Genomic DNA, 27,505 nt, shown 5'->3' on the forward strand with positions numbered 1-27,505 from the left:
CTTGTCATAGTTACAGTGACGCTGTGCTGCAATCTCGCAAAGATACAGAAATCTTTAACAAATCCGTGGAACCAAATTATAAGTCGCATCACTGCCAAAATCTAATCAGTTGGTCCATGTAGCATTTCTGACCTTCCCTGAAAATTTCATCCAAATCTTTTGTTTTTGAGTATTGGTGCTGACAGACAGACAGACAGACAGACAGACAGACAGACATGTAAAAATGTCACATAACTCCACCGCATTCCTTGGAGGAGTAACCAGTATCTGGCAGCAGAACACCTGAGGATCTGATACTCTTCAGAGTTTTTCTCAAGTCACAGGTTGCTTGGATCAGTTATCTAATGACTGAAATAGGCTTTTACTTTAGCTAATAAAACTGTCAACATATTCTTCATAACAGCTCATGTTGCACTTGCACTTTACACACATAACTGCAACCCAAAGCATATCTTTACCATCCAAGCTTATTATTTTCAGACCTGCGTGTAACTACAGGGGTTGTGTATTGAGCTGCAACTCCTGCCAAAACGCAACTGAACACACAGCAGCACTTTGGCTCAATGCACCCGTGTGGACATCAACGGAGGACTGCAGCTGCTGCTGAAATGCTGCTGACGTGCTTATTTTTCCATAACAGGCTGGTGTAGACAAGGTGTAAGACTCCATAGACAAGACTCTTAATGCGCTTCTTGTCTGCCTTCAGTTTGAGCGAGACAAGACGCAATTTTCTACAAGGAAACAGGCAGTTTGTTTGGCATTGTGGCTAAGAGCTGAAGGGTTTTAATCTAATGCCTCCTCAAATTGCACCCATTACCTGAATAACACTTTCTGGCACCAGAGTGACATAAAAATGGCACCAACGATTCCATTTTTGTCTCTAGGTCCTCACTATCTGATAATGACACTACTGTATATAGCTGTTTAATAGCCTGAGTGCAAGCAGCACACCTCAGTAAATGATAATGACAAATAAATGCTTTTGACAAAATTGCAAATGTAGTGCTGTGATTTTATTTCTAATGCCATTTTCAACTAGATAAAAAACGAACATATAGGACCACAATGCCCTCTCAAGACATTTTTCTTAATGGGCCAGAATGTAAACGTGGGAGTGGAGAAGATTATATAATTAGTACAATCAAAACCCACTTCAAATTAGCTCGACTTCTCCTCGAATCTTAATTCCCATTCTTAATCATACGATAATGTCTGGTGGAGATTCCATTTTGCTCATAAAACAGTATGTACAGTAGAGAAGGGAGCCTGAGGTCCAAAGCATGTGAGTGTGTATGTGGGACTGTGAGCTAGAGACAGAGGCAGAAAGAAAGAAAGAATATTATCTGGGTGCAAAATGAGCGATCTGGTTGCTTCAAGTGTTGATCTGGATATCCTGGTTAATTAGAGAACACAACTTATGAATAAATCAACATACACAGCTGTCGCCACCCAGTTAATGCGTTTGAGTGGCACCCTACAGAAAACGTAGCAACCCGCAGTTACTAACAATTACCCAGCAATGGAAAAATACACATAAATCCTTGCAGTTAAAAGCGCTCCACTGAATGAATTTAAATTGTTGTAATTACGCAAATATGGCGGATAGTTAAGCCCAATTAGGGGAACCTACTCTTAAGAATGAGTACCTAGTAATTACTGCTGCATATATACGTACAAACTGAATGAACACACTGTAATGTAGGTTAGCATTTTTAATACTGATGAATAGTTAGTTACTAATGATGCTGTTACCAATTCAATTGAAATAAATCTATAACGTTGCACTGATTAACTCTGGGAAATCTAAGCTACATGCCCACACAGCGCGTTCATACAACAAATTCTCTTACACAAATGAGTCATGAGCATTTTTTGATCCTCTGCTTGTCCCTAAAGATCCAATCAACTCCGGTCAATGCAAATGTTATGGTCAAGCTTAGGGAAGGATCACTTTCAAAATGAACCCTCTGAACCACAAAACCTACAGGCAGGTTTGAAAGCCATGTTGTCTTTGAAAACTTCATAGCCAGAATCTATAAAAACAGAAAGAATCATCTGAGATTCAACTTTCCAACACTCCTTAAACTAATCATCTGTGACGTTGCAAAAACAAATCTAAGTGAACATTTTTTACACAGAGCAGACAGACAGGAAACAAACAAAAATGTAACTATTAAACTATATCAATAAAATATTAAATGTAGAGTCTTCATCCTTTTCATCTTTTTATTGGTAACACCTGTGGGAACTTGGGAAAATGTTCTTCAGGTTAATTCATATTAATTTTCCTTACATAAATAATCAAATGAATTCAACTTTCTCTCTTTTTTTCCCTTTTTATATTATTTATGACATAATTATCAATTTGATCAAAAATACTTTTCTGAGTCTTCTCTACTCCTGGCTTGGCTGTACAGTTTCTATAGAGGTTCAAGACTTACTATTGCAGTAAGGAAAAACAAATGTAAAAGAGGAGCAAATAAAATGACCAAAAAAAGGGGTTCAGAGTCTTAAAATACAGAAACAAAGACTGCTGATATACCTCATGACACTGGGTTTTCCACTGTATAAACATACCGCTAAAAATAGAATGTTTTGTTTTCTAATGGTTTTCTAATGGAATGAAGTCCTTAGAAAGATGCTCAGTTTCTCTGTACAAAGTCAGTCCTTTTATTAAAATAAACACTAACACTTCTCATCTAATTTTAGTCTTCGATTTATTTTAAAAATTCCTCCTTAAAGCAGATATTACGGCTGACACATTTGGAGGTGTGTTTGCTTAAACTGAAGTATCTTCTGCTTGGGATAATTGCGTGACCCACCTCATCTCCACATCTAAGTTTGATAATCTCAAGGATAAACCCAAACTTCAGGCATCAAAAACTACAAAAACTAGAGCTCAGCTCATAGGCACTATGTTTTTCTGAAGCCTATGAGCCAACAGATGATGGAAATGTTCACAGCTGACACAAAGGTAATCCACAGAGCAGAGAAAGAGACAGATTTACCAGAGACAGCAAAGCAAACCAGCGCTCATCAGACCAGAGCAGACAATTTCTCAAGCTCTCTCCCTCTATCTTACCACACAGCTCTGCCTAACAATGGCATAGCAGCTAATGAGAATGCTGGTCTCAACTAATAGCATAATCCTCACATCAATGCAGGTTTTTAATTGACTGCTTTTTGCCAGAGCAGCAAGAACATAAATGCATAGAGAGCTCCACCAGTGCAAGATATAGCTCCTCTCTTCTTCCTCGTCTAATTTCGTCTTCACATTATACGGCTGTCCCCGCTGTGCCAGAATGAAAACCAGCAATCATCAGATGTTACACATTTTACATTTCAATTCCCCGAATTGAAAACAGATGAAACAATGTAAGAACACCCCGCCCTTACCCACCCCAAGTCTCTTCATGGGGGGAAAAAAAAAAAAAGAAAGAAAAAAAAAGTTATTCAGTGAGACAGGTTCATTCATGTGGACCAAGTGGTGCTGTTCTAAATCTGTCTTCAGATAGAAAAGAAGAATAAAAGGATTTCAACAGATTATTGGCATGCTCTGCATCTGTGCGGCACACACCAGCTGTCGAGAATCTTACAGCAGGACTGTCTCTCAAGCGCTGAATTATACTGACATAACTTAGGGGAAGACAGAAAGAGTAAGTGTGTGCGTCTGTCTTTGGGATAGATGTGCATGTGTGCATGTGGTTGTGTGTCAGGAGTGTTATACTGCTCGTGACCAAATGGTCCATCTTCCTGGCTGGGGGAAACAGGGAGGGGAAGTGATGTACTCAACAGTGTCTGCCTGTGATCTCTTTACTGAGCCAGAGACTCGCCCATGTAGGCATAGAGGCTGCAAAGTATTGCAGTCATTTTTCCTCTGTTGCATAGTTCCAATGATATACAAATGTACCAGCATCCATTCAAAATCTCTTTCTTATCGGCTCGTTCTCCCGAAAAAATCCATTCCTATACAACCAAACTGCATTCTCAGTTATTATTAAAGGCAACTTATTCTCTGCCACATTACATCTTGTTTGTGATGTATCACAAACACATTATAAATCCCCTTATCTTTGCCATTCATTTCATTGCTTGACTGTCACTTCTTTTTATTCAAACAATTATATATCAGATAGCGAAGGACTCCTCACCGTGGTAACCGAGAAAATGGAGAAATTTCAAACATGTTGTGAAAAAGTCAACCCAAACTGTGCTATTATTCTCAGCGTAACAGGTATTGTTGGTGCTTAAAGTCAACCAAGCTTCCAGCAAGTTGCTATCACTGTGAAAGTACAAGGAAAATTGTGATATTTCCCCAACCTGTGTTGTTTTGGTGCCTAAACCTGACCAAACAGGCAGCAAAAACTGAAAATAAACAATGAGTGAACATGAAACTTAAGTCTAAGAACTTTGGTCCCACATAGACTCCAAACTGGTCTCCAGGAAAAAGTTGTTGCTGACTAATAACTTTGTGGTGCTTTGAAATTGTAAGTCCTTCTACATCAGTTTTCACTTTCAGGGATAAAATACGCTTCGTTCATAATGTAAATGAGAATGCAGTTTAGTTGTAAAAGAATGGGAGACAAGGTTGTTATTTTAGTTTGCGATTGTGTGAGATTAAAGCCTGACAGTTACAGACAACCTCTTTGTAAAGAGCAGGAAAAAAATAATCAAGCCTTGCAATGTTATACAAATTAACATTTCACAGTTTAACAATTACTCTTTTCACAAAGCCCAAAGATCTAGGTGTCCTTTTCTACTGCTGCCTCAAGAAAGCAAAGAAGCAACAGCAACAACAACGGTTTCAGAGTCAGAGGCCCCTAATATCCATTATAATATTCAGTCAATAAATAAGTGAACAATTTTCACCATAATCAAGATTAAACAGGTTTTGCAACTGGTAATGCCGACGACACACCAATAAGATTCAAAACATGCTTCGAAAAGTAGTGATTTTTATTATGCCAATGCAGACTACTTTTCATTACTTTCCCAAAGTTGAACTTTCAATTCTACTCATGTCGACACAATCCACTGTAAAGCATCAGGTTTTCACGAGGAGAATATTTCTTAAAGAATATTAAATTTGTCTTATCTAGTTTTATATCCTGTGTGAAATTTGACTTAACTTGCGACAAGGACAGTAAAGACACATTTTAGCAAATTCTGAGCATTTTCTCAGCAGCACTCTAATCTCCTTGCTTCCATCTGAGATAGTCTCAATAAGGCATGAGTGATCCACTTTGATATAGAAAGATATGAGGCGATATAATGCAAGACTGTCCGTGTCCTTGATTTATTTCATTTGCTTCTTTTGAAAATTGAGAAATAAAGTTGTGGTGGTCACAGTACACAGGTCACACTCTCAGTACATCTGCCCACCTGCCTCTGATGGGGACTGAAAACTGTGAAGTGACTTCATCACCCCATCAGCGTGATGCTAACACTGGCTGTCGAGTATATGGTTGATTCTTAGTCATCAATGTTTTTACCAGTTGTCTATTTCTGCAATTTAACTGAGGAGTCTTTCTAACCAGCTAACAATTCTGACATCCTTACTACATCTCCACATGACTAACAATGCTGAAAAATTGAATAAAAACATGCACACAAGTATTTTACTTTGGTATCAATCAAGTTCATTCATTCTGCATCCAAACCTACTTAAAAAAAGTTCTTATTTCACTGGTTCACCTTGGAATTTTTCAAACATCTCCATGACAACCAAAAACCCATACTACAGTGTGATGTTGCTTGTTTAAATGTATAATGCTAAGCATGTAAGTCATAGGTAAAGGCTCTATTGACAATCTAGAATCAAATAGCAAATGGCCAAGCAGATATATGCTCTCAATGTAATCAATATTCCCTAGGAGAGAGAGGAAGGTAGTTGAAGTCAAATAGATGGATGATAAGTAACATCACAAAAGTTCACAACTAATTCATCTCAGTGAAGACAACAACTCCATAATGACCATAATGACAGAGACATGTCATATTTATAATAATTTGAGACTAATGCAGTGCAGGTGACCAACTCTGTGGCCTTGAGTGCAATAAATTCCCCACAAGCACTATAATATGCATGGTGGCCATTTCACAAATCAATTATGTCACCCTCCCAAGTGCAGGGAAACAAAACACATCAAACAACTGTGAACAGAGTGCTCAGGTTCTCCTCCTCTGCAACCACACTGACAGTGCAGAGATATGCATGTTTATATAACTGGGCAGAGTCACAACCTGTAGTCCCTGATTACACATTATTATTTGTCCCCATCCTTGTTGGCAGATGTGCTTTGCACTACAATGCCATCGACTACATATGTCCAAACAGAACAAATTAAACTCTCTGTTGTGCATAATTTGCAAAAAAAAAAAAAAAACTTTGCCTGTTCTGCGCTGAGTCACCAAATTCCATCTCATTTTGACTCTCGGTTTAATTTCACCCACGTATTGTACTTTGCAAATAGGTCTTTCCCCTTTTTTGTTTTGTTGTTTAGATCCATTTTTCTTTCACATTTCCCACTTTGATTGAAAAGAGACATTTATCTCTCCTCACTGTGTTGCAACAAGTGCGCGATTCATTTGGAATTGCACAGAATAATGTTCTTACGCCGTAAAAATCAAACAGTGTGCATTTGTTTGCCAGACAGCAAGTGAGAAAAGTCTCTTCCCTGCAACCGTGCAAGAGATAAAGACTTTCAGCTACTTCGGTATCTTTTTGCCCTCAGGGCGATGCTCTTTTTTTCCACCTACCTGTCTGGGTAAAAAAGCAGTTTTGCAAGGTGATATCATACTTGCTATCAGTTCTCGAAAATTATATGTCACTCTAACTTAACCTGATGCGTTTCTATGGGAAAGACTGTCAGGAAGTACGATTACTGCAGCTAGTGACAGTGCATTAAATGCTCATGTACTCGGGAGGTTCCTTGTTCTCTGGAAGGGAGACGAGTACAATACAGACGAGAGCTTGTTTCCTCTTTTACAGTGACAGTTTCTGCAGGAGTAGGTGCACCTTTTAATTGGGTGAATCTGAAGATATGCTGTGTGTGCACGAGTGTATTTTTGTCTTTGATTGGTGGGGCATCAGAACCGTACTTGCACTTGAACTAAAGCATCTTTACTTAGCCAACAGACACAAGAGCACTAATTGACATTTAGTGTGTTTTGCAGTTTCGTAGCCGGGGTTAATTCTAGGGCAGAGACACCAAACATTGTCAGGAAGCTGTTGTCACTTGTCCGATACTGATACACAGGCAATACAACAGTTCAAAGGTCAGTAATGAACTGGGATAATTAAGGGTTGTGCCACAAAACTCTAGTTTTAACAATGTCCTCAGACAAGTTGACCTTGTGACTCTCAAACTTTAATGAGTGCAACAAAAAAGAACAAAATCACTATGGAGAAAATGAAGTCCTTTCTTAAAATACTTGAGCTCGCTGCTTCAAGTGTGCTTCACAACCCCCCACACTATTTCCATCTCTCTTGTGGCCTTTTTTTTTCTCTCCGTCTCTACTTTTCTTTTTTTCTTTCGGTCTCCTCCTTGTGTGTCTGCAGGTCTCAGGACTCTGCGAGCTAACGGGCGATAAAGAAACATTCTGGATGGGAATTCTGATGCCATTGACCACTGACACATCTGTGCGCATGTTTTCGTGGACGGCAACGCGAGAGGCTTTATCTTTCAAGTGCAGGCATGTGTGTGCGCACGATATTGAAAGGTGCGGGGACGCTTTAAACGTTCAATTAACATTAAAATGTGCCTATGACACAATGCCAAGCACAAAGCAGCAGAGCACAAAAGGGCCCAAATTGCTCTGGGAAGGCTCAGAAAGTCTAATTTTGTCTTAATATTTGTCTTGGGTGAGACTGCTTACTATTCAGTTTAGGTTGTATTGATTATTGGAGTAATCACAGTCTGGGGAAATATGAGGGAGGAACAAATATGAAGACATTTTAAAATTATCCTTGTTTATGACATTGTTTTCTTCCTCCTTCTGTGTGTGCTGGTGGATACAAGTTAGATGCAGAATCCAATCTCCTCTGCTTTCACTGCAATCCCAAAATCACTTCATCTGTATAAGATTGAAAAAGTGCGGAATACCAGACCTCCTTCTCCTTTCTCAAGTTTACTTCTAATGGTATAGTAATAACTTCCCAGCTTCCCCAAGTTATTACATTCTTCATTTCCCTTGCTATGACAAAAGAACCCATTGTGATGAAAAAATGTAAAGCCTTCATTCATTTTCAGCAACGTGTTTGTCACCTCAAAGACAATGATGACTATATTTTCCCCTGATGTCAGAAAGGCAACAGCACATGAATGGCTACTATGATGTCCTTGATGAATGACCAACACTTGTGAAGCTATTGAAACACCAGCATTCAAAATGCACAAATCTAAAGTAACTGTATTTCGTGATGATTTTATTATTGCTTGATAATTTCAGATGCAATAATTTAAAAGCATATAAAATGTTTCTCACCCATAAGCCCAACAGCGCATGTTGCAGTATATAAGACATCTTATACAAATTCATGCCACCAAGGAATATAATATTCTACATTTTAAACACTTTTTTAGTAGTTATTAATCATTTTTCATCCCACAGCACGTACTGCACCTTGTACTCTGATGATAAAGTTGTTTACAGCAAAATCTTATTTAAAAGTTGTCCTTCTACCATACATTACTCTTCCATTCCATGTCTTTTCTCACAGCTAAAAGCCACAACACACTTCTGCTGAAAATGTGCCAGAAGCTTTGGTAGCTAATGATCACAGCAGTTTGAGGTTGTCAGTCACCCCTTATCACCCCTGGTGGGAGTCGGTAAATGTTGGACAGCTAATTCAGCTTGTACAGTCTCCATCACTGGCAGGCACTGAGGATAGACGAAGCGAGCCAATCATCAGAGAAACTTCAACAACTTTCTTGTTCTAAAAGGTGAGCTATACATTGTTCAAACACATGCAGTTTTTTGTCTTTTAGTCAGGGGTGTCAGGCAGTGGCCTAAATATTTGAGCTCTCTTATCCAGCATGAGGACACGCGACTTTTTTCGGTCGTTGCTTCTTCTGTCCTCCATCTGACCTAAATATAGCACAGGATGTGCACATCTCTTTGCTACTTTAGCTGACACTTATCTAAATTTAGATGTTCTTTCCTTTGTTTTTCCCTCCTTCAGTGGTAAAAGAAAAAGGAGAATACATCGCTGCTGCATAAATTTTAATTGTGATTTGACAGTAAAAATGAAGATTTAATTATTAGTTTATTTCATTGCAGTTATATGCATATCATGAATGTTCATTTCTTCCAGGCTTTGTTTTGACATGTTCTGACACAAGAGTCAAAACCAAATGTCAAAACTAACCATTAAAAGAGCTCACTGTGATTCAGATTGCACCTGTTGGAGATTACACGGATTTGTCGAAACTGAATTCACAGATTATTTCCAGCAACTTTCAGAAAGTTTCCCAAGTTGAAAAAGTCTCCAGATTATAAATGATATCACACTCTAGCCAGCACTATGAAGATGTACAAATCCTGCGTGTGATAAGGTCATTTTGAAATAGGAAGCAATGTACCTGCTTCCACTGCCTTCACAGTGATATTGTGCCAGCCTGCAGTCTCTCGGTCCAAAATTTTTCCCAGTGTGATGGCACCCGAATCAGGATCAATATGGAAGATCATCTCCTGGTCTGTGGACCGGTCGATAGAGAACCTGCAACAAAGGGTAAGCATAAGCTATAGATGTTGAGAGAAAACTAGAACAGTTGTTTAAAAGAATTAATAGAGAAGAAGTAATTTCTCAGACGTGTATTTGTATGGTGTCTATATTTTAGCCTTGAATGCTGAAGAGCGGCGTGGAGAGGTAACATTTGGCGGCACTGAATACAAACAGCTTATACAGAGACAATGACGGCTGAAGAATTATATTTAAAGACATTTACAAGGGATTTGCCACAGATCCTGTGACCCTAACAGAACTGTATCCTGTACTGCATGTGTCTATATCGTGATCCTTTCTTTGCCTATTCAGAGCAAAAAAAAACAACCATAAATAATAACATTAAATTTTCATTGTGCACTCTAGAAAAACCACAAATGCATCTTTCCTTCTTTGGGGTACTTGGTGCTCTCAAAAGATGGTGAGTCAACAAGAATTTGCTGAAAGGTTTCTTTGTTCTAAGTTACTCTCCCCCATCACACACACGCACAAACACACAGCTGGCTTAGTCGAACCCACATAAACCATAATGAAGAACCATGGGCATTATCAGCTCTTAAGGCCTCTCCGACAAACACGCCAGCCAGCATTCACCAGGTCTCATGAGAATGATGGTTAGATATTGTAGACATGAAACGTATTGTCAAGAGAAGCGGTATTAGACTGATGCAGTATAGAAAAACAGATCATGGATTAAAAAGGTTTTTGATCATGCTTTCATTAGCATTTTTTAACTGTATTCATGTGTCAATAAATGAAACGGATTCAGATTATTAACTCCAGGAGGACAAATATTTTTTCCACTGTTTCTTTGTCATTGTGTAACTAGCTGTAAGGCCTCAAGATAACCTGTGTTTGAAATGAGATCTTGCCTTTTTACACTAACAAAACAACCCTTGCATTTGAAACGACACCATTGCACCATGGCAGTGAACTACTCTGTGCTTAAAACACTGCACAGAGGTGACACACTTCCATGTCAGTCTATTGCCCCATTAAAACTATCTTTAACATCCCATTTAGGACAGGAATTTTGGCTGTATTACATTACATTACATCTGCCACTGGCATCTGTCTCCCGTATAGACATTAAAAGGGGGCATATTATGCAAAAATCAAATTTTTATTGTTTTTCAGCTTAGTTTCCTTTCCCTGGTGTGTTCGGAGATCCACAAAGCAGAGGAAAAGAACATCCCTTCATTTTTGTTTTCACATCAGCCGACTTTAAGAGAACGTGCACTGCTGAATGCCAGAGGCCATGAGGTTGCTAACTTTGCCCAGTAGGTGGCTCCTGGCCAAACTCTCACCCGCCCTTTTCACTCACTCAAACACATTCACAGGCATAAACACACACACTCATACACTCATATATGCTCGCACACGTATCGCACACATATTTTCAGCTGCGGGCCGCCAAGACACTAGTGAACGACAGCACTGCCATTGTGTTGTACTTTATTACACCTGGAACTCTGAGGCTCATGCATTTTTAATCGAGGTAATTTGCACAGGCCCTGCATGTGTCGGCGTATACTCTGTCAGTGAGACTGTCATAGCCCTTATCTACATTCCCTCCCTCACATTGCAATTGCTCTTCTGAGGACATATAAACCAAAGACCTTGCTAGAGACCAGAGATACCAGATGATATTGTTTTATCACACATAGTAATCTGAGAAAAAAAAAGAGATATAATGTACACTTTAGCTGATTGCTCTGTTGCTTTGGCTTCTACTCCACCTTCAAGGGAATTTGTTAAAAAAAGATTTGGCTTCTGAGCCTATCAGCTGCATGTGTGTCTACATTATATTGGTAATAGTAGAAATGTGTGTACAGTCTCACAGTAGATGCAGGATGCAGTGAGCAATGGGACTGAGCTTGTGGAGCTGCTGCCCATGTTACAGTGTTTCAGTCCTATCAAAGCTACGCAAAATGAGGTACTCATTGTCATGCATAAGTTTGCTTTGCGGTGTGATTTATATTAAACAGCGAGGCTATCGATCCATAGCAATATTTTAGTGCCAGTGTTTTGGTTGATATATTTTATCAAGCTCCCTACTGTTGCAAAAAGCAATTGTGGACTCTCAGTATCTAAGTACCGCTTTAGTCTTATCCGTACATTTTCATGTATTTTTATATGCTGCACTGTAAAAACAGCCAAAAGATTTTTATTAGATGCAAATTTAATCTTATAATCAAACCAAATCAGACATGATACAACAGCACACCCTTAGTGTTATTGTCTCTGTGTTTTAAAGCTCCAGTTCTCTCTACCCATTGTAATTTAAGAAGCGATAATTAGCATTCCAGTTTGGACTGTGATTGCATTAACATGTGGTGTTTTACACAAATCAGGGTTCTAAGAAAACTTAATTTCTCTGTGCAGTGGTTTACAAGGAACTCAACTGAATAAATCTTTGCTCTAATTCTTTTTCTTTGTCAGGGGAATTTCTTTTGTTGTTGTTTTCCCACAAAAGTTGCCTAATTTTAATATATATTCACAGATTTTTACCAGAACAGCTCATTTTGCTGTTTGGTAAAAATCATTTTACATCCCTTGGCATACCTAACAGGTTTATTCTTCACATCTGGATCCCTGGCAGTGACGATGCCAACCAGCGCCCCCACTTTAGCATCCTCCTGGACCTCCATGACGGCGCCATCCGCTGGCTGAAAGATCGGTGGCTCGTCTATGTCGGACACGCTCACCCGAACTATAGTCTGGTCTCGGAACGAGCCCAGGTCCACAAAGCGAGGGTCGACGTGCTTATTTACTGCCTCTACGACAACATTGTGCGTCCGCTTGCTCTCGAAGTCCAGCGACTGAAAGACAAATATACAAGATTTTTAATGAAGAATTTCACTTCGCCATTCATCAGCTATCATCTAAAGTGACACAGCTCTCAGTAGTGACATTGATGGCCAGAAGGTAAATCAAAATACTGAAAGCAAAGACATAGATTTTTATATATATATATATATCTATAAAGTCCATGCTTCTCTTTGAGCTGATAGTTTCTTTCAAGATACAGTTGTACAAGCATCACCAGCTAACCATTACAGACTCTGGCAGCTAGAATGCTTAACACTGCCATATTGTTGAGAGTCCAGTGAACCAAAACACTACTGCTGGCTGAGTGTCGACATGTTCATTTTGCCATTAGGCCCCATTCACAATGGCGATGTGTCACTTCAGAGAACCCCTTTTGACACAAGTTGCTGCTTCTAGAATTCAACCTTTTCTTTTCTTTTGGTCTCAGAATGCAAGGTGAAACAGAAGTTGAGAATAGTTGACCATTTGGAAAGACAAAGTACTGACAGCACCTGTCAAACTCCAGCAGACAACCAATGATCATCAACCATCAAAGACCAATTATCTCTCTTTCTCTGTCTCTTGAAAGGATTTGCGGCCGAGGAGCTGTCCAGCAGAAAGACCAAAATGCTGGGAGCAAAAAAGTGTCAACTTTGCCAACAGGTCCTCAAACAGGTTTCGTAAAACAGTAAACAACAGAGGCCCAGTTACTTGGTGATTTTTAGCCAAAACAATCCCAATCATGTCTGTATGTTCTGGCAGAGGTACCAGGGACTGCTGCATATGACAACAATCTATAAAAATTCAGTTAGAAAAAAATCAATAAATGCTTCCAGGGTAGCATACCTGGTAACTGTAGCTGGTCTGATTTTTGAGTGATTCTTTTACAGCACAAAATAGCCTTCGCTGGACTCTCATTTCTAAAATGGGTGCTTAAAAATTACTTGTGCATGGACATTTATTGCACAAGTAGAAAATATGACAACAAACGATTTAAACAATCAGACAGTTTTGTAAATGGTTAATAATTTTCTTCTGGTCAATCTCATGAAATTTAAAGCATTTAATTGAAACCTAATATTTTTGTCAAAAAACAATCATGCATTTTGGTTCTTTAATAGATTTATTATAGGTCTTTTGGAAATATGTACAAATCTCTTGTCAAAAATATACATACAGCAATGCTAGTATTTGGTTAAACATCCCTTGGCAATTCTCACTTCACTTAGGTGCTTCTAGTAGCTGTCCACAAAATTCTGGTTGTATCTTTGACCCTCCTCTTGACAGAATTGGAACATTTCAACTAAATTTGTTTGCTTTCTGACAAAGACTTGTTTATTCATCTCAGTCCCCAGATTCTGGTGGGATTGAGGCCAGTCTAGAATCTTAATTCTACCCTGATTTAACCATTTCTTTCCCATTTTTGAGATGTGTTTGGGGTCATTTTCACCTTATGATTCTTAGCTATATTGTTTAGCTGGTTTGTGTTAAGCTTTAGGGGAAGGAAAAACTGAATCACAAAACATTTAGTTTGCAATAGATAGTGGGATCTGGGTTTTGTAAGGCAAAATGTAGTATTTGTGTTCTTATTTCTTAAAATGAATTAATAATTCTTGCCTGGTAAAAACAAAAAACTATATTGGATTAACAGACAACCATCACAGCATTGCAGCTTTTGTTTTATTTAACTATACCTTCTTGATGGAGACAATCGCTTCCTGCGTCTCTACATCTGTGGTGACCTTGAAGAGCTCTCCTCCCTCTTTGATCAGATAGCTCATGTCCGTGTTTTCTCCCATGTCTGCATCGGAGGCAATGACACGTCCAACCGGTGTGCCCAGAGCAGCCCCCTCTGACACCGAAAACTGGTACATCTCTGGTAAACGGGATAGGTGGAAAATCATAGGTAAACCAACATGCAGATGTAGGCGCACAAGATACCACAAAAGAATGACACGAGACAAATGCAACATGGAGAAGAAGAGGAAATAACAGCAGCGGAAGAAGGATGAGGAAAGACAGATGGACGGTCGTAAGTGGAAAATGAGGGTGAGAAAGTCAGGATATTGGTAAAAGAGATGGATAGAGAGCGGAAACAGAAAAGTGGGAAGAGGAAGGGGGCAAGATAATGATGTAGATAAAGTACAGGTAAAGAGGGGAAGAAACATAATGGAAAATGAAGTTAGGATGGGATTATAATGAGGGGAAAGCAACAAGTAGATGTCAGACATTTATTGTAAATGTGATCTCTGTATTCACATAAAATAGTGTGAAAAATGACACCACTTCATATTATTAGAACATTAGTAGTTGGCACAAGCCAGATTTCACACTGTAGTTATATTGTGTCTCTGCTACAATACAGATTGATCAACACCATGCAATGAGCGATTGTGACTGGATCTCAGTTGTTAGCATGGATGCTAATAATAAAGTAGATACTATATTATTGAAGTGGAGGTGAGAGTAAAATCTGAAGTTAGATTTAAAAAGACAAAAAAGCCCAAAATTGTTAGGAATTAAAAAAAATGCTTAAAAAAAACAAAAAAAAACAAAAAAAACAAACAAAGTAAGAAGATTAACTCTACTGTCCCCAGAGGGAAATTATGTGACCCATCAAAGCCCTTACATATACCATATGTCATCTTCCTTTACATCTTATTTATGACTGGATTCCAAATTCTATCTATTCCCCAACGCCATACAGTGGAGGTACTATAATCCTGCAGGGCTTATCCCTCTTACTGGGTAAATATGATTTACAGAGATGAAAAAAAAAGATTTATCAAGAAATAAGAAAAGGTGTGTGGAGACATATCAAATGCAATCAACCACACTGTCAGATGCTGCACCCCTAGCTTTAAAAAAAGTAATACTGTCATGCTGTTATAGTGTCACTTTTACTCCAGGAAAAGGAAAAAAAAAACTGAATAAAGAAAGACAGCCAAGCACTGTTTAGTTCACACATGTAATTAATTTTAGATGTGCTAACATTTAGTATAATATACCACATGTCAGGTGGAAAACCATGAATGTGCTTGTGCTGGTGCAACGTATTAAAGCTGCAATATGTGCACCGTCCAGATTCTTTATTGGTTTGCTTGAAAGAGGACAGGGTTTCAACTGAATTAAGTGCGTCTGTGTGGTCAGGTGGAATAGTGTGTATGTTCAGATGTGTGTTTTAAACCTACCTGTTGAGGGCGTGTGCTCCCCGAAAGCCATTTGCTTAAAAAACCAACTCACCATCATAAATCCATAACATTACTATGTACAATCAGCTATATTGATTCGGTCCTCCTTTGAGCCTTGCTTAAAGAGAATGATCAAATGTGCAGTGGAACGCATCAATTCTCCACATTTGATAGACTACTTTGTTACGGGCAGCGGGTACGACTGGCCCATAAATTTAATTTAGGTGATTTTCACAGACTGCATGGACGCTATTCAAGCCACTGTTTATTGATGTCAGAGGCCTGCAGGTCGCAAAATATGTCTCTCTCATCATATTCCTGTTTCTTTTGTCTTTCAGATTCCTCATCCCTCTGAAAAATAAATCCTCACATGTTCCTTTTGGATTCTCAGTCATTTCCAGCTGTTTTCTCCCTCTCCTCCTGTCTCGCAGTCTCTGTTGCAGTTTAAAGCGAGAAAATGTGCGGGACACACTCACTCTGTGGGAAGCGCGGTGGGTTGTCATTAACGTCTGTGATCACTATGGTCACCGTGGTGGAGCCAGAGAGACCACCCATTTGTCCTGCCATGTCTGTTGCCTTGACGACCAACTCGTAGCGATCCTGCGTCTCGCGGTCCAAATCCGCCACTGCTGTCATAATTATTCCTAATGATTGAGGGACGGAGGTGAGTTTGCAGGGGGGGAGGCAGAGAGAGGGAGAGTAGTTAGTAAGTGAGGCCACTGGAAAGGTTACATTAGTGGTTGGCACTTATGCAATAACCAACTATATTTCCCCTCTCAGTCTGGATACCAACTTCTGCTAAGCACTGTATTATGGAGGCACAAGTGCAGCGCATTCCATTTCTCCTCCTCAGAAAAAGGTGGATAGCAGAGATTCTGTCATATTTCCGCCTCTGCACACACACCGTTTTATGGCTCAGCTGTATTAAAATGAATAATATATAGAGGCAGAATGAAGGCTTGCCTCAGCCACCCTGAACAGCATTACAGCTCTGCCATGGTGGGTAAGACTGCACTCATACCTGGGAAGTGGATATCCACAAAGCAAGCAAGGGACATAGAGAAAGTGATATGATGTAGGAAGAGAGTTAAGAAGCACAGCAAGAGAGAGTGAGAGAGAGAGAAAGAAGCAAAACCAGGGCAATGGCTTCATTTATTCGGCAGTGCACATTCTGTGATATTTCTGCAGTCAGTTAAAACAGGGCACTGATTGAGTTGAGCCTTCTAATTTACAGAACTGTACAAAATGTAAAAGTTAGATTGCACCTTTCAGATAAAGATCAGCAGAACAACAAACCGTCTTCTTTATGGTCACCTTGACAAACATGTCAGCTCTCTATGACTACTTGCAGACAGTTTGGACATGATTTCCTGATGATGTCGTCTCCTGCGTGAGAGCACCTGTGAAGTTACCAAACAACTATATTTGTGTTTCCAAAGAAGTCACATACTTTGGTCTCTTTTTTTATGCTGTACCTATTTCTCTCACACACTATCAAACCAGCACATGGTTCCTTTTGGTTTAAAAGAGACATGCTCCTTGTTGGCCCAGCAGCAGCAGCAGCTGCATCAGTAGCTGGCTGCTTTGCTCTGCAGCAGTAATATAATTCCACTTTACCCCTTGGGATTTTCCACATCAGAATCTATTGATGCATTTCCTGTGCTTGGTGTGGTGTCTCATTCCCAAAGGTTTGCATTGTGTTGGGCATACAACTCACTGATTCAAGCCACATTTAGCCTGGGGCCATGTTCTATGAGTCGCCAAAATACAGTCCATGCAGCAGTAGAGTTAAGGAGAGACAGATGACATGCTTCTCTTTCATCTACGAAAGACCAAAGGGGATGCATTTAAATCAGGGCTGCAATAACTATACAGCACTGCTGCTCCTAAGTTATAGTAGAACCTATGGATGTACACACATGGTCGGTATTCATCAGTGCAGCCTACCTGCTCCATATTCCAATGCTTATCACGTAGCCTTAACATTAACCAATTTAAGCGGGTAATAGGACCGTGTATACCAACTGTGAAATAGAGCTTCAGTATAGTAATTCATTACATTAATATAAAATAAATGACATTCCAATCTTTTTTCTTTCTCTCTCTTTTTTTTCTTTTACACATCAATTATCTCTGTGTTCTTATCTTGTGAGGCATTGGAAATCTTTTGGACATCCAGAGCCACTATAAAAACTGAAAAGAGGTCGTTCTGGCAGGCTGAGGTATCGGCTCGCCTTTTGCGCCTGTCACCATGTCATTTCCTCTGCCGCTGTCTGCACGCCACCAGAAACCGATGATCCATACATATTGCTGCACTCACATTTTCACGGGAGGTACCGTTGCACTCTGACATTGGAATGGACAAATCTACAGTTGTGGTGGGGGCAAAACTACAAAAACTTTAACTTTTCCACTTATGCATTCTCAGTATTGCCAGTGTTTTGGTTGATATATTTTATCAAGTTCCCTACTGTTGCAAAAAGCAATTGTGGACTCACAGTATCTAAGTACCGCTTTAATCTTATCCGTACATTTTCATGTATTTTTATATGCTGCACTGTAAAAACAGCCAAAAGATTTTTATTAGATGCAAATTTAATCTTATAATCAAACCAAATCAGACATAATACAACAGCACACCCTTAGTGTTATTGTCTCTGTGTTTTAAAGCTCCGGTTCTCTCTACCCTTTGTAATTTAAGAAGCAATAAGTATAAGTATATATATAAAATATATATATAAAAAAAAAAAAAAATATATATATATATATATATATATGTATATATATATATATATATATATATATATATATATAGCGTATATATATATAATACATGCTACCAGTAAAAACACCTTCTCATTCAATGCTTTTTATATTTATTTTATTATTTTCTACATTGTAGATTAATACTAAAGATTAACATTTTTTTGTTTACAGCATAACTCCATATGCATTTTGTAGAAAATAATCAAATAAAAACCACAGAATGAGAAGGTGTGTCCAAACTTTTTACTGGTAGTGTATTTGTTCTCTTGTTTTTCTGAGACTTGAGAACAAGGATGCTTCTTTTGTTATGTGTTTTTCGAAAGAAGCAGGAGATGAAATTACTGCTCGGTGTTTACACTGAAAACTCCACATCATTAACCTGGAACAATAAGACTAGTATTTTGCATGGAATATGTCAAAGTGATATAAATAAACAACATATATATATATATATATATATATATATATATATATATATATATATATATATATATATATATATATATATATATATATATATATATATATATATATATATATATATATATAAATAAAATTATATGAGATAACAGACACTGTGGGCTTAAACCCAATGTAACTGTAGGTCCCATACAGTTGTTTTTTTCAGAAAGCATTTACATTTCTTTGTTCTTTTGCCACGATATTATGATCTATAGTACTTTCACATGAAAAAAGCAAATTTTTTCTCTGCATATTAGTATGGTTCTATCCTTGTCACTAATCTCCTTTCCTCGGATACTCAAAAACACCTATAGACAATTCCATAATGGCCAAAGAGACACACACGCATACATAAAAAATGTGACTTGCTATAGACTTTGCCAAGGTGAGTGAAAGTGATATTAATGAGGCAGGTTTCACAGCTGTTCTGTCTCCTCTTTATTTTGACCTTCTTGACTCGCACCTATTAGGCCGGCCGTCTGCCTACAAGAAGGGGGGAAAGAGGGTGGGAAGAATTGGAAGGCAGAAGCTGGAATGGACCATCCAGTCTCCTGACTAATTCCACCCAGGCAGGGCCATTTATCATCACGGCACCCGGACTGACCAAATCTAAGTGGTGGAGACCAAAAAAGGAATCATTAAAACTTTCGTGCTTTCCCCTGGAGAGGAATTCGAAGGCAACACCAATGCTAAGCTACCCCTGAAAGTCTGTGGGTCAGGACGAATCCCTCCTATGAGCTCAACTCCATGGGGAAATAAAGAGTTTTCCAATGTATAGCTGGGGGAGATTTTTCAGAGGTTAAATCTGAATGTGGTGGCTATATAACCCAGGATTCTGATGTAATATTAAGTGATGACCCATACAGACTCCATGTTCTCAGAGCGTGAATGAGACCAAAAAAAATAAAAATGTAAAATTACTGAACTTTACAGGTCCTAACATACAGCCGAAACAGCTAGGGAAAAAACATGTATTTCATACATTAATGAACATGTAAATATTTTATGCATCACTGATTTTTTTTCTTGAATTTTCCTCAAGTACCAACCTATCTACTATCTGTATGTTGTCAGACAGAAAAAGTTCCAGACTTGATTGTTGAGCCAAGTGCTATTTTGAGTGGCTGGAGCCAGGAGTTATTGGTGAAAACTTTATAAAATTGCTTGTTTTTGGCCAATTGATTTTATGTTTTTGTCCGCAAATTTTGATTGATCTGGGAATTATGGTCTCTGAACATAGATTGCTTAAGGTACTGCTGAAAGAAGAAGAAGCACAAGAAAATATTCGAAGAAAATGGTTGAGACAGTGCTGGATGTGTTTTCATTCTTACCTGTGTGTTTGTCGACAGTGAAAAACTTTTCTCCATCCAGCACACTGTACACCACTCTGGCACTGCTGCCGTATGTCGGATCATCAGCATCCGACGCGGTAACCTTCATAACGGACGTTCCTGTTGAAAAGAGACAGCATAATGTCAAAAGAAAAGGAAGAAACATTTCTGAGCCAGGAGGTGACTGGGGAAACTTTAGACAAGGGCTGGAATCTCATAATATGAATCTGAATCAGACTCAAGGATGTGTGTGTTTTCTTTGTGTTTGTCTGGAGCTGGTTCTGAAGACAAAAAATTATTTTCAGACCTTGAGGTTGAGGACGTATACACAAAAGCAGCACATAGCCTCCCTTCACTGTTTTCAGAGCCTGTTAAAAAGCTGCACTTTATTAAGATTGTGGGCTCCTGAACGCATCACATAAGTGAGTGGGACACACAGGTACAGGAATAGTAATGCTCGTCTGTGATTATACTTGGTAGAGGGAGTATTTTAGCACTATTGCACCATGTAGCTATTTCACCTAAGCATGCCTAAATTTCCTAAACAATTTTTTGGATATTTCAAATTGCCTTTCTGCAACCCCAATGCTCAGAGTTGTTTTTCCTCTCATCAGCACAGAAGTTGTGCTCTTAGATGAAAGGAAACTTAGAGTCATACAGTCAACATTATATCTTCAAAGACTGATAGAAGCAAATAAATCTGCACCAAACAATTACATGTCATTACCGGCACTTAAGCAGACAACACAGAGGATAGTCATTTCCACATGAAACCTTAAAATTGGGATTTGTGGAGCAACAATGTTTAAGTCATTATTTCCCACTCAGTGTAGTAAATTTGTCAACAGTGCGTGCACACCAGCCTCTGGCAGGAAATACGCAGCCGCATCTCTCCACTTAGTCACACATTTTAGTTAAAGCTCAGCCCAAAGCCTTTCAAACTTTAAGGTTCTTAATTTTGAGGTTAAGAAACAACTGTATACTCATCTCCTAGCATATGAGCACCTTGTTTTTTTCCCTTTCTATAAATATATTCACTTACTGGAAAAAGGAAGATAAAAAGGGAGACATTCTAAGGCACCACTGGTCCTCAAGGACAACGAGTCAGTCTTTGTCTTCATCCCTCTGGCCAGTGCTGTGGGTAATTACTGACAGCTGGTGTTGTCCACTAAAGGTCACCAGTGTAGCCTTTCTCAGAGCCCTGTCATGCTAGTGTCCAGCTACATAATGACCGTATGCTAATGATGCTAATTAGCGAGAAGTGTCAGAGCACTGTTTGTTTCCTGTCATGCAATGGAGCTCCTAAGGGGGAAAGAGGGAGGGAGAGGCCAGCGGATTATCATTAAAGTCACCCAGCCATTAAATCAGATGGCTCAGATCACTCTTTTGTCGCCGTCACCTATAGCAGTCTTTTGTTCTGCACTGTATGTTGACAGGAGCTGGCCATTTTCCACGCTACAATATCGCATCACTCTACCTGCTCGATCACACTAGCGAAATGAACTAGGCCGTGTTATGTTGTACCTTTTCTAAAATATATGTCATCGAACAAACAACTGGTATGAAAAAGGATCAGAAAGGATATGCTAAACTTATATTGACATATGAATAGATCAGAGTCTATCAATAACGTCAGTGAATCCTGATATATTGCAGCTCCTACCTGAATAAAAAGTATTATGCATATTAACTAGGGTGGTTTTTAATTCTCATTCTTGTCACATCATGTAAGTCATTATCTATTCCAAATATGAAAAAGTACTGATCCTTAGAAGATCACAATATACTGCATCACAGTTGGGCGATGAGTGAGATATCATTCTTATCATATTGAAAACATAAGACTGTATAGAGACTAAGCAGTTTCATTACTGGCAGCAGGCAGGGGTTTGTTAATTCTTCCTAGTCGGTTGGCCCCACTGCTGTGGGTCCAACAAAGCCATTTTCGTCCATGGGATTACTTCCTTATCTTAATTTTCCTCAGGTAACAATCAGTTTGACGCTCAGCTGTTTCTGGATACTGGCTGGCAGCAACGTCAGATGATTTGGAAGAACTATATAAATGCAAATGTTTCTTTATTGTGTTTATATTAAAAAGAGAAGTGAGGCAGTGAGTTTGGCACTTGGGTTCTTATTAAAGCTCTGGCTTGCATCAGTGTTTTCAGTGAGGAGAAGTCATTACTTACAGTATCTGTTGGCGTGCTTGGCGTCACTTAAGCAGATTCAACTGTTGATGGACTTGTGGGAATTCAATAAAAAATTATTGACTTTCTCAGATTGAAATGTAATGCATATAGCAGTAACACGAGAAGTATGTCTAATGGAGAGAAGCTCCCAATATTCATTATCTAAAAAGATTTTTTTCTCTCACTAATAAAACCTCAATCACAAATTGCTCTCAGATGAGACAACATGCACTGTAGCAATAATAACTTTAATTACCAAAATATCAAACTTTGTATCCCTTCATGGGCACATTTGTTTGGGCTAAATTTGTTTGGTTTGGTTATATTACAAAACTTTCTATCTCTTTTGTTCTGGTTTAGTTTTTTCCACTTTCAACAAGAACATTGAAAAAGAAATTATTTTGCTGACATGCAGTGGCTGATTATCCCACCTTGCTGCACTAGAGTGAAATACTGGGTGTTTGGTATATTACACCATGACATCATTGTTGGGTGTATTTATGGATGCAGCAGGGCTGACACATTTCCGTCCACACTCAGTCAGATACAGTGACACAGGACTTTCTATTAGAAGCACATATGAGCTCTTTAATTTGGCACTAGTCTGAGCCAACTAGTGTCACTTGTGGAAAAAAAAAATAATGAAGGGAAATTAGTCCCTCTGCTTAGGATAAAACTAATGTAGCCTGCAGATATATACACTGTAGATCTCAATATTTTAAAAAAAGTGTCAGCATTGTGCATATTTTTCAGTTTAACAATTAGAAGATGTGAAAGCAAATTTCATTTTGTCTGATAGTGTTCATTAGAGCATTCCCGAGAGTAGTAGTGTTTAGCAATTGTTCTCATACTCACTACGTTTCTTTGTTGTGAAACTATAAGGAATATATGCATATGGGTGACAAATTAACCACCATGGGCCACCAGAGCAGCTTCAGTGCACCGTGACATTGATTCTACAAGTCTTTAGAACTCTACTGGAGGGAAGAAACACCAGTCTTCCAAAGAATATCTCCTGATTTGGTGTTTTGATGATGGTGGTAGAAAGCGCTGTCAAACATGTTAGCACAAAATCTCCCAAGTGATTCAGTTGAGTTGAGATCTGGTGATTTTGAAGGCCAGAACATATGATTCACATCATTTCAATACTCGTCAAACCAGTCAGTGACCCCTCATGCCCTATGGATGGGAGCATTGGCACTCTGGAAGAGACCCCTCCCATCAGGATCGTAATGGTTCATCATAGGATAAAGGTGATGACTCAGAAGAATTTTGTATTGATTTGCATTGACTCATTCCTCCAAGGGGTCAAGTGGGCGCAAACCATGCAAGCAAATGGCCCTCCATAGCATAACAGGGTCACCGGATCTCCTTACCATAGGGGTCAAGCATTTAGGCTCTGTACTCTCTAGGTGTTACTGACACATGTACTCACTCATTTATCAAGAATATGATCAAGGATGGCTCATCTGACCAAATCGCTGTAGAACACTGCTGGTGTTTTTTGCACCACTGAACACTTAAATGTGCAACCCTACTTAAATATTCCTGTCTATGTAGTCGTCGACAGATTGTTCTTGCTGACAGTCTGATCGTGTCCTGCATTGACATTCTGAGTCACCTGAGGAAGTGTTGCTCTTCTGTTTTCCTTTACATATTGCAACAAATATACAAACATCATCTTCAAATATGTGTTGCAGAACACAAATTTCAACTATTTTTTCATGTCTTTCCCACAAATCTAAATTTGATTGTCCTTTCAGTCACCGTTCCCACTGAAGCACACAGTTGAGCAGCCTTTGCGACTGAAGCTCCTGCCATCCATGCCCCAAAAATGAACCCTCTTTTATCTTTTCCTTAGATCTTTCCCTCTTGCATCCTGATGTGAAATCTGAATTAACTAGGCCTATTTAGCATATTTATACATGCCACAGAGCATGATTGGATGATTATTGCTTAATTATACTGTGCAGTGCACCTGTGTGGAAGCATCTGCATTCATTTTGTTTCTCTACTCATTTACTCAGGCTTTTCCTTTAATTTGTCACTCATCTGTAGCTTTGTTGTTCATTTAATTCTCTTGCAGATGGGGTAAGTAATTAGGGTTGAATGGCAGCCATTTATTTACTACCTTTAATTAATAGTTAATATTCCAATAATTCTATTATTATCTTCTTAAGTATGTAAAATCCCACAGGGCAGGCGGGATTAACAGCTAATTGAGCAAATAAACAGTTAAAATAATCACTGTAGCCAGTAGTTACTTTCTATTTACTTGGCTCTTTCTTCCTGGAACACCTTTTCCAAGATTGTTATAACATAATCTTGGTGCAAGAGACAAGAAGGAAGCAACAGTTGTTCCAAAACAATAACATAATAATACAGTCTGTGTTGCAAATGTTATTTAAGCAGTGAACAATATCCCTTGAAGGATAATGTAAATAATATTTGGATGAAAGCTAACTCTGGGACCATATCTGGTGAAATGGAGTAAGGAGGAGGGTTGTTTCTAGGGCGTGGAGGATTCGGTCGAGACTGGGTGACGATGGCTATATAGTTAGATTTATGCATGAGTTTGGTTTAATGGTATCAACACAGGCTGTCGGAATGGCTTCCCACACCATTTCAGCACTCTGGGAGAGATGGTTCAATTACTGTGAGGGGAGCTGGAGGAGTGCGCCACGTGTGAGACACTAGACTGACAGCTATTTAAGAGGCAGCCTCGTAAAAGAGATTTGTGCCTATCTCAGCTGGTGCCGAACTGGTGCGAGCTTCCATGGAGGGGTCTAACGGCTGCAGCACTGAGCTTCTTTGCCGCTCCGACCCGCCTTAATCTGCAGGACTGAGTGCTCCCTGCCCGCATTATGGATCATTTAGTAAAGCCATAAAAGCTGAGGTGTTTTCACATGAAAAGTTATTTCTTCACTACTTCCACTGTGATTCATTCCTCTCTCATCCACATAAATGCCCCAGGAGAGAGGTGGCGAGAGAGCGAGGCAGAGGAAGAGGGGCGAGAGAGAATGAAGTATAAAGGGAAGAAAAATCTGCCATGTCATAAAAGCCAATGGCCTGCTTACATCGATCCTCTTCGAGATCTCAACAAGGATTTAGGGATATTTTTCATCTCTCATGACAGAGAGTGTAAATCTAATCTTTGTTAGCCCTTGAACTTGTGTCTTTTAATAGATCGGATCATTATTTGTTTTGTAGACACTGCTGTGAGTCAGTGTGGCATGTCAACTTTAAAACATAACCTCTCATTATTTTCAAGCCTTTGTCTTGGAAATAAATAAAAAGCTGGCAACTCTTGATCTTGAAGAACACAAGTTAAGGCAACAACAAAGGTTATAAAGTACTTAAAAATGCATTTATAGATAAATGATTAGAACTCTGTATCCACAGGCCATGTGTCAACGTTGTTTAAAATGGTCTATTTCTTGCACAATATCAAAATCTTTAATGTGCGGGAAAAGAAAGGGAGTGTCCATGCTTCTTGATTGCATCTCTAATAATAAACTTGGAGCTTTAATCAATTTCACAACTGCAAATCTATCGTGCTGCTGTTGTCATGCACATCTTCCATGCTTCTTCACATCCTGAATCACACATTCACACTCTTTGACTTTCTCCCTCCCCCACATACACACTTATTCATACACATGACCACACACAGGGATCAGCCAAAATCAATTATGTCAAGTACTGTGGTTGAGCGTATAATGGTAGATGTTACTGGTCATATACATAAAGGTGTTTGGCAGAGAATATTGATTGTAACTCGCTGCTGCCTTGTCGCATTGCTCTCTACTGTGATCCTTCTGCTCCAAACGTCTCATCTACGGTTAGTTAGCATGAAAGCTTCTGGGATTCCCAATAGTGACTGCAGCAGTTTGCAGCCTCCTGGGCAACATCTCTGGGCCAGAACACCAGGGAGGGTGATTATTACTTTATTCTCCTTGTGGAGTTTTCATATTACATGCAAAAGGAGTGAGGATTTTATCTCTCAGGTTGACTGTGCGAGTGTGTGACAGAGAGAATGGAACAAAGGTCAATAGATGAAGAAGAAAGACACCTATTGCTTGTTTTGTCCACAGATACCCGTTTCTTATTTCTTGCATCATAACTTTATTCATACAAAAGACACTTGCTCCTCTGTTTTAAGCTACAATCTCCTGTGTGTAACAGGTTGTTTTTCTTGCCGCCTGCTGCTATTCTCTGTCAGCCACCACAAATATTCTTCAAATACCATTTGCGCCACACATTTTGTGTGCAAGTTGAGCATCAGTGTAATATTTCTATACACAGTGATAAGCGGGGTGGTGACCTTCAAACAGAAACAGACTTAAAAAGTACAACCTAGACGGCTTCTCTTCTATGATGCTTTCTGGGCTTTCACTCTTGTCATACCTCACTTCAGGCAGTTGAGGAATGAAGCACCCGTCTACTAGATGTCTTTTTCAGTAACAAATCTGACCACACAGGCCACACAACATACTGTATATGTCAGGAAGTGGGCACTAGTCATGATATCTTCAAACTCAGTTATGTTTGATACTAAAAACAACAGTTACAATAAAATGATAATTAATATGCAGTGTCATGGATTTTACAGAGATAATATGTCTTAAAGTATGGAGAAATGGACGGAACGATTCACACAATGAAATAAAAGTGCAAGGAACTGTGCTAAAGCACATATCTGTTGTTTAATGGTTTTCATGGTTAGTCAGTTTCCTGGCTTTACAGATTGTGTTTTTGATAGAGAATAGGATAAATGTCAGCTTAAGGTAGCTATTATGCTGCCTTAAACTCCTGCGGTTCTTTGTATTTAGTGATTCTACACTACATCAGTTCGTGTCATTAGAAGATAAAAGCTGAGGACAGTGCTCAGCTTAATGTGTGTGTTATCAGACTGCCATTTGCCTGCCTGTTGTTCCTTGGACACCGTCAGTCAGCGTTACCTGAGGTTAGAGGCTGCGGCACAGACGTCATGTCGTGCCACATCTCTGCCACTCAGAGGTCCTGAGGTCT

The 27,505-nt window shown here is 39.1% G+C and overlaps 1 protein-coding gene across 1 annotated transcript in view; it reads right to left on the reverse strand.

Moving 5' to 3' along the window:
• Nucleotides 1-27,505, reverse strand: part of LOC111574166 (cadherin-22) — a 179,693-nt gene that overhangs the window by 28,412 nt on the left and 123,776 nt on the right. Inside the window, exons 6-10 of the mRNA XM_055010933.1 lie at nucleotides 20,289-20,408; nucleotides 16,206-16,373; nucleotides 14,233-14,414; nucleotides 12,293-12,549; nucleotides 9,585-9,721 (exon numbers count right to left, since the gene is read on the reverse strand). Of these exons, the coding sequence (XP_054866908.1) occupies nucleotides 9,585-9,721; nucleotides 12,293-12,549; nucleotides 14,233-14,414; nucleotides 16,206-16,373; nucleotides 20,289-20,408 (864 nt within the window). The remainder of the gene's footprint in view (nucleotides 1-9,584; nucleotides 9,722-12,292; nucleotides 12,550-14,232; nucleotides 14,415-16,205; nucleotides 16,374-20,288; nucleotides 20,409-27,505) is intronic.

Source organism: Amphiprion ocellaris, chromosome 5, assembly GCF_022539595.1.
Source record: "Amphiprion ocellaris isolate individual 3 ecotype Okinawa chromosome 5, ASM2253959v1, whole genome shotgun sequence".
In the NCBI taxonomy this organism is placed as follows: Eukaryota; Metazoa; Chordata; class Actinopteri; family Pomacentridae; genus Amphiprion; species Amphiprion ocellaris.